The 8,645-nt window shown below is 37.6% G+C and overlaps 1 protein-coding gene across 1 annotated transcript; it reads left to right on the top strand.

Moving 5' to 3' along the window:
- The first annotated feature begins 448 nt into the window (after window positions 1-448).
- On the top strand, window positions 449-4,108 carry LOC114821036 (uridine nucleosidase 1-like). The gene is made up of 9 exons (XM_029092745.2): window positions 449-837; window positions 1,963-2,078; window positions 2,208-2,267; window positions 2,506-2,688; window positions 2,787-2,891; window positions 3,135-3,231; window positions 3,341-3,448; window positions 3,535-3,670; window positions 3,754-4,108. Exons 1-9 carry the CDS (start codon window positions 723-725, stop codon window positions 3,860-3,862), a joined length of 1,029 nt encoding a protein of 342 aa, XP_028948578.2. The 5' UTR covers window positions 449-722; the 3' UTR covers window positions 3,863-4,108.
- Window positions 4,109-8,645: the final 4,537 nt, after the last annotated feature.

Genomic DNA, 8,645 nt, shown 5'->3' with positions numbered 1-8,645 from the left:
ATATGTTTATTTCCCATGTTTTCATTATGTCCAATACTTCATAATACATATGTCATTCTATTTTGTAGTTTATGATGAAATTATATGTATTTTAAGTATAAACACTTATTTACACGAAATATAATAGATTTACTTAAATCCGCCTAATCCTCGTAGACGCCCGCCTAGACCTTGCCTAGCCACCTAGGCATTAAACTTCATCCCACCGTCCGACTAATGCCTAGCGTATTTTAGTTTCAAGCACGTTGAAAAATCTCTTTACATCAAAAAGTCAGTAACTTGAATCCGGTCAGGTATTATCCTTTTGTAATTCCATTTCGGCATTTCCGTCCCCTCATGAATATTCCCTCGAGCTGGGGATTTTCACCAAACAAAGTTACAAAGTGACCGGACAAGACCGAGATCCACTTAAAACATGCCACCTGTCCACATGATTGATCCCAAACACACACACACGTCTCCTCCTCATCTTCCGGCACCTAAAACCTATATAAACTCGCCGAGATGCCTCTTGAGGCACCATCGCTCTTGTCGTCCCTCCCAATCCGACGAAACCCCAATTCCGATTATTATATATATAAGTGTGTATGTATATGTGTATACATACTATAATATAGTATATCTCTCGCATATACATACACATTATATAAATACATACTCGCGGTTGTTTCCTCTGGGATTGTTCTTATCGTTCTGAGAGAGATCGGAGAAGGCGTTTGTTCATGGAGAGCGCGATGACGAATTCTAACGGCGTGGCTGTCGATGGCGAAAGAGACTGCGTTCTGGCTAATCATCTGAAGCGCGAGAAGCTCATTATCGATACCGACCCTGGAATTGGTCAGTTTTCAGTTTCAATTTGCTTGATTTTTTTTTTCCAAGTGTTAGGCATTAGTGTTCCTATTGCGTGTTTGGTTGCTAGAAAATTTGAATTTTGAGGGTTCCTTTTGCTCTGTTTGGTTGCTGTGAAAATTTGCGATTAGTAACCAGGCTGGAATTTTAAATTTTCAACTTTGTGATCGTTCCTTTTGATCTGTTTGGTTGCTGAGAGAGTAGTAACCTGGCTCAAATTTTGAATTTTGGGATGGTTCCTATTGCTCTGTTTGGTGACTGAGAAAATGTGGGAACAGTAACTAGGATGAATTTTTAATTTTGAGTTTTGTGATGGTTTGGATTGTGGAAAGTGGGGAACTTGTTTGAGCTAAGCTAAAATTGAGGAAAAAGAACTGCTGGGTTAGGCTCAATTGTCTTACTTTTAGGCTTAGCTTGCGTTTTTCGTTCATTGAATCGTCTGCATTTTGATGATTTCTATTCTGAATATTTGATTGGTTTTATGCCAAATGGTGATGGAGTTAGCGTGAGGATCTTTAGTTATTGAATTAATTATGTATCCGAAATGTGATCGTATTGTGGAGTGTTTCTTTGTCCACGCCTCACTTTTTATTTGGTGATTTTGACTTTTTCATAACCATTTTTTGGATAATAATAGTTTGGAACTGGGAGTTGAGGAGCATGAAGGGAAAGCTTAGTTATGTTGAGAGTTGTCCCACATCGGAAACGGAAGCTTTACCTTAATAGTTTACATATTCTTGGGCCTCTTCCTCCTATTGCCGATTGGATGCTCACATTCTAATGAGTTTTATTGACTTATTCATGGTTAATCAGTGAATTATGGAAAAGTAAAGAATTGGGATCATATATTATGAACTGCTTGTTTTTTGGATTGTCCCTCTTGCCTTTTTATCACAATGTATAGAGTAGTAAAGTTAAAGTCTGTGGGAGAATATGCCCTTGAGGGTTTAGAAACTTTATAATGCTTGCATAGAAATGGGAATTGAATGACATCTACTTAGTAGTTAAATGTAATGGAAAATCGTTTGTTATGGAATCCAAAACAACATTATCGACTGTTCTTTCTCCAACATGTTTTCATGTGTAATACTTTTCTTTATTGCTAATCCGCAGATGATACCATGGCCATCTTAATGGCATTTCAATCACCGGAGTTAGAAATCTTAGGCTTCACAACAATATTTGGTAATGTCACCACGGAAGACGCCACTCGCAATGCCTTGCTTCTGGTTCGTCCTCATGTCTTTTGATTTTCATCTTCTTGTAATGACTTCGGGTCTGTCTATCAATTTCATTTTTTTAATTTTCTTTTGAGTGTGTTCATGATCAATTACTGTTCTTAATCTGCAAAAGGATAGTGTGAGATCGCAGGGCATCCAGGTTTGCCTGTGGCAGAGGGAAGTCCTGAGCCTCTAAAGGTAATAATTTGATATGTATTCCTTTAGCTGGCCTAGAAGGCTAGAATTGAGGTTAGCCTTCGGGCATTCCTTGAGCATTACACCTTTATATTTGTTCATTGGCTATTTTTTTGTCACTTGCTTCATTTGATAGTTGATAGTTTAATAATGTTCACACCCTACCCTATGCCCCCCTCCTTTAGTTTCTAATAAGTAAGCTTATTTAGTTTATCATAACCATGTTTCCTTGTGGAAGTAGGGTGGAAGCCCCCGTGTGGCAGACTTTATACATGGTTCTGATGGGATGGGGAACTTGCATCTACCTCCTCCAAAAGCAAAGAAAATTGAGAAGAATGCTGCTGAGTTTTTAGTTGATATGGTCTCTGAGTATCCTGGTGAAGTATCTATACTGGCCCTGGGTCCCTTGACAAACTTAGCATTGGTAAGTTGAAGAGTCCTTTTTACTTCTTCATGTTGGTGTTGACCTGAGCTTATGAGACTTGATATCTTTCCTTATTATGACGATGCTTCTTTGCTCAGGCAATCAAAAGGGATTCTTCATTTGCAAAAAAGGTGAAAAGGGTGGTCATACTTGGTGGTTCCTTCTTTGCTCTGGGAAATGTAAATCCTGCTGCTGAAGCAAATGTAAGTGTCACCGTGCATGCAACAAGTAAAAATAACACTTCACCAAATTATTTCATGCTTTATTTAGAAGTAACTTTTTGCTGAAAAAAATTGTGGGGATTGGTTTTCATCCCTCTTAGGCTCGTAGCTTATTCTCCCTCATATACTTGCATAACTGCCATTAACTGTTGAGAATTATTCACATTTACTTGTCGGTTTTGTCTCAATAATGTGTACATGAAGAAACCAATGTCTGGCTTGCAGATTTATGGAGATCCAGAAGCAGCAGATGTTGTGTTTACGTCTGGGGCGAAGATTACTGTTGTTGGAATAAATATTACGACCCAAGTGAAATTTACAGGTGCAACTTCCAGTTTACAGTTTGCTTAACTTTCCGGACACATTCTCATGAGCTATTCCACTGGAATTTTGATATCCTAACTGACTTGATTATCGTATTGTGGTTTCAGATGACGACCTCCTTCAACTGCGGCAATCTAAAGGAAAGCATACTCAATTCATATGCGACTCATGCAAATTCTACAGAGACTGGCATGTGAAATCTGATGGTGTTTATGGTAAACTTAAGCTATAGCCGTGCACTAACCTGCTCAAAATCTGTTAATAGCGTTCTATCTAAATGATTCTTTGCCTTATGTTTCAGGGATTTTCCTTCATGACCCTGTCAGTTTTGTAGCACTAGTCCGTCCTGATCTCTTCACGTACAAGAAGGGCGTTGTGAGGGTTGAGACTCAGGGTATCTGCGTCGGGCATACACTGATGGATCAAGGACTGAAAAAGTATGTGCAAATTAGCGTGCTCCAATGAATTCTGTTTTTACACAATGCTTCTCTATGAGTCTAATGAGTATACTATATTACAGGTGGAATACAAGCAATCCATGGACAGGTTATTCCCCTGTTGAAGTTGCTTGGACGGTGAATGTGGATGCAGTCCTTGATTATATACGAAATCAGTTGATGAAATCTTGAAAGCTCACTACATGTCAGTGAGAAGGATAATTGCTGCTGCCCCTAGTTTCCATTGACAATACCTTCCTTCATGGCCTTTCCCTTCTCAGAGATGCCCCAAGTCGGAGGCATGAAGAGAGAGCGAGCCTTCCATGAAACCTTGTGTTTATTTGAAATTGTAAAACATTTTCTGAATAATGTCCAGTTACACCTCTAATGAAGTTACCAACAAGGAATAGTACATTCCTTTCGAATTTCTGTGCAAAATTGTCGCGTTTAATTTTCCGTCTAAATTTTTGACATGTTTAATTACTCGGTATGACATGACGTAAAAGAAATTAATTTGTGTTTCGTCCCAAGAAAATCTGCATAAAAATGACACTTGAGCAGTAGAGCAGTGATCCACAAGAAACCTATTTGAACTCAATTCTTGTAACTGTGACTGCCCCAAGTTCCCGGTTTGGAGGTCTCTATCCATCCCTCCAACCAGTTTCTTTAAATAGTCTGTCTGCTCAGTCTCTAATGGTTAGGTGAAGCCTATTATTTATTTTTAGAATTTTGTGTCTGTTAGCCAAATTACGTGTCAGTGCGACCACACACATAAAATTGGAACCCCATAATTTCATGTACAGGGATGACGGATGCGGCTCTAGTTCTTCAGACAATCAGAAACCACCATATACGACAACCCCACTCAAAAATCTCTCAAACGTAAGAGGTATCATCAAGTTTTTGTAACGAGGTAAATATATGGTATTTATTTAGACGCAACATGCAAATCCTTCGTCTTATTTGGTGTTTGATACCTTTCTACAATCGTCATCTAGCTAATTATATTCAATATGTCAAAACAGGGCGGCAGAACACAATATTATAATTTTCCTAGTATTTTTTTGACTTAATTTATTAGCCACCACACCCAGCCACCATTGTTTGAAAAAGTCTTTACTGCCTTAACCATCCACCCCTCTATAAAAAGAGAGCCAAAGGCATACCAAAAAGAAGCAGGTGTGTCGGACTCAAAACCCCTAAGACCAAATCCATTTAATAAGGCAGTTGATATAAAAAAAGTTAGAGAATTGTCCGGACTGTTTGAAAGTGTTTTTAAAATGGTTGAAAACATTTATGATGAGAGTGCTTTATAACCAATTCTTAGTAAAATGTAAGTGAATTTTGAAAAAAAAACTTGAAGTGCTTCTTGTAGAAAGTACTTGTAGTGCCTTTAGAAACCAAAAACATTTTCACCAAAAGCACTTTTAGCAATTTTCACTTCCAAATGAGTCCTATGTTTTGTAAACCACGTGACGCGGTAGTTGATGATTATATTCTTTTTCTAGTGATTTAAAGAAGAAATCCAACATGTAACCTCTACGTCATGTGCTTTACAAAATATACCAACTATTTTCCCCTCTTCCTTTATTTTTTAATTATTTTTTAGGGTTTTCTTTTTTCAAGTCATTTGTGACGACGTTTACCTACCACATTGAGAGAGCAGTTTCAACTCCCGCCAAGAATTTTATACCCATCCAACAACCAAAGACATTCCCCCCTTCTCTTAAATAATACCACAATTCCTCTCCAAGAGCCATAATCCAATTTCAATCCAAAGAAAAATCAACTTGACACAAATTTAAAGCAAGATGGTGTATGTTTTGTCCTCGCCAACAACAATGGCAGCGAAGATTTCCTGGTACTGCGCTTTGTTTGTGGCGGTGATGCTGGTTCTGAGCTGCTGTGAATCGTTATCCGGCGAAAGCGAATATAGGGGAAGGATGGTTCAGCTCCAGATTGATGATGACCATATGGAATACATGCCGTGTGATGAAATTTACGTGGTTCGTGAAGGAGAGACACTGCAAACAATTACTGAAAAATGTGGTGACCCCTACATCGTTGACGAGAATCCACATATTGATGACTCTGATGATGTTTTTCCTGGCTTGGTTATCAAGATTACTCCATTTAAACAAAGGTAGAATAATACAGAATTACTAGATTTTTTTTTCCTCTTTCTTATTTGACTGTAAGTTTAAGCAGTTTATAGAACAAATGTTATATACAACCCAACTTTTTCCGACGAGAGGACTATGATTCCGACGATGGCGGAGTAGGGAAGCTTGCTACCCTCCATGTTTCTGGAAAAGATTCAGAGGTTGAGTTTGTGTTGGATGTAAATGTGTGAGAAGAAATAAGCCTGTACAAAAAGTAAAAAAATACAAAAGGAACACATGTATTTGCAATGAGAATGTGTCGTGTATTTGTTTTTTTCCTTTCTTTTCCATTTCATGGCTTTCTTTTTTTCTTCCATTTTAGCTCATTCACTTGACACCTTTTTTTTATTGAACACCAAAATATACTGTCTCTTTATACATACATTAACCATAAGTCAATCTTTGGGATACATTACAGTCCTTCCCTCTGCTTGAGGGTGCTTCTTACCCTTTTGTGTGAGTGATTTTCCAATCGTGCTTTCGTTTGGTGTCTCCCATCGCCCATCTTAGTTGCGGTTGAGATCAGTGGGTGGTCTTTTATTTTTGTCTTTTCTTTCTTCTCCTCTTCCATCTGCTGATGGGTCTTCCAATCTTCCTCTCTGGCCTTACCAATTCCTCAACCCCCGTGGGTATCCCTTTTCACGGCCCTTCATTGCTTCGCTTTTCAACCATGTTTTCTGTTGAGTTTGTGTGAAGAGTTCTGGTGTTTTATCTGGCTCGGGTGTTTCCTACACCACCACGTTCTTCTTGTTGTCTACCGTTTTCAACGGTGTTGCTCGGGAATTTCCCGGAGCTTCTTTCTGATGGTTGGCTTCTCTCTCGCCGACTATCTTTTGTTGATGGTTGTGCGCAAGTGGCGTCTATGGAGGTGATGATCGGCGGTGGATGGAGAATCGGATGGCTGGCTGATTCTTGGATCGGCAGTGGAGAGCACAATGGATGGTTCTCGGATGTTCTGTTGTGTTTGGGCTTCTTTTCTATGTTTTCTTTGTTTTTAGGCTCGTTCTTTGTTTGTCTAGGAATAAAGTGGGCCTTTATTTGTTTTGTACATGTGTGTTTGTTTTAATAAAAGTTCCTTGTTGGCAATCTTTTTGGATCCCACTTTAACCAAAAAATCTTTGGGATACATTTTTGTTTCATCTATATGATTATTTATTTATTTATTTAATAAGGGATGACACATTTAAGTTTGAGATACCCTTAACGTTGAAAAGAAAAATACCACCAAATCAAAAGGTAACGGAAGTTTATATGGTTGGTTACGTTACAAAAGAGAATAAAATCGCAATCTTGTCTATTTTTTTTTCACATACTGTAAAGGAATTTTTTTTCTCTCTGAGAAATCTAAGGGACTGTTCATTGGATGCTTGACTGTTCATGTTTTTAGTTTAGTTTAGGTCAATAGAAAAATATAGGAAAAAGTAGAATTCTGGCCCTAGCTACTTATGTTTGTTGGCCCTTTTTGGTCTTTAAATTTTGATGGAAGCCCATGATATTAATGTATTAATAAATTTACATATGTTAGCTACATAATTGTTTTTTAAATAAAAATAGGGTAAATTATATAGTAACTCTTACAACCCTATACAACGTCTTTAAAACATTTCACTTTCATACATCATGTACCATTTTATTTTAAAATAATATATCCGTTAGATTTTCCGTCCATTGATCCGTTAAGTGCTGACGTGGTTGCCACATTTGTGCCACGTGGCTGCTAAATGTGTGCCACATGGCACAAAAAATAATTAATTTTTTTAAAATCTTAATCTTCTAAATTAAAAAAAAAGTTAGAAAATCCAAAATCCAAGATCCCATCAGTGGCGGAGCCAAGATTTCTTGTGAGGAGGGGCCTCACACAAGTATAGAAAAAGAAAAAAAAAATAGTGGTTATAAAATTACGAATGCAAAAACATCATAAAAATATCCAAATAATTAAGTAGTCAAAATTAACATATGAATACATAATTTTATCTATTTATAGTAATCATAATTATTCTCGACGAATTTCATATTTTAAAACCATTGCATGATGTCATCTATACTACTGAAAGAATTATTAAAATCAATGGAGAGAATTACTAAAAATTTTGCAAACCCTAAAACTCAAGTAAGGTAGGATAGAATAGAAACAAATATTTTATAGAGAATAATGGAGTTTTATAAACCTTATTTGTTCTTTATTCAATAAGTTTGGGATTTGGAATGACTAAATGTATGAAATTCAAGAAGAATATGGGGAATAGCTCTGCCAGTGCACGAGTGAAAGACAATTTTATTAGTTAAAAGTGAATGATGAGTTTTAATTTAAAAGTTTTATTGATTTGTAATAAATGACCATTTGAAATATTATTCTTAATTCTATGATAGGATTTGGATGAAAAGATAGATAAATAATTAGATAAGTGTTGAAAAGAGTTGCAAAGCAATAGAAATATGTGTAATACTAATCTTGTTTTTTCAAATCAGGGTAGGCATAGGACTATTCTAGTCCTCATGTGCCTCCGCCAGTGGATCCTATCACCCCATCCCCACCCTATACCTGCACATTTGAAGAAAAAAAAAACCAGAGAACAACCCAGATCCCATACCCCCCCCCCCCGCGAAACCTATACCCCATACGACCACCCCCCAACCCAGATCCCATTACCACCCCCTGGCGCGAAACCCATATCCCCCCCGAACCGCAAGGACGTCATCCTTCTTCGCATCATCTTTGTCGTCGAATACGACAACGAGCAGGAGCAGCAGGGCGACGATGAGAAATCCCCGGTCAATGACGAGATCGGGTGGTGACGAAAGACCTCCATGAG

Source organism: Malus domestica, chromosome 14 (assembly GCF_042453785.1).
Source record: "Malus domestica chromosome 14, GDT2T_hap1".
Taxonomy (NCBI): Eukaryota; Viridiplantae; Streptophyta; class Magnoliopsida; order Rosales; family Rosaceae; genus Malus; species Malus domestica.
Note: the sequence above shows the minus strand (reverse complement) of the source record. Positions and strands in the feature narration are given on the sequence as shown.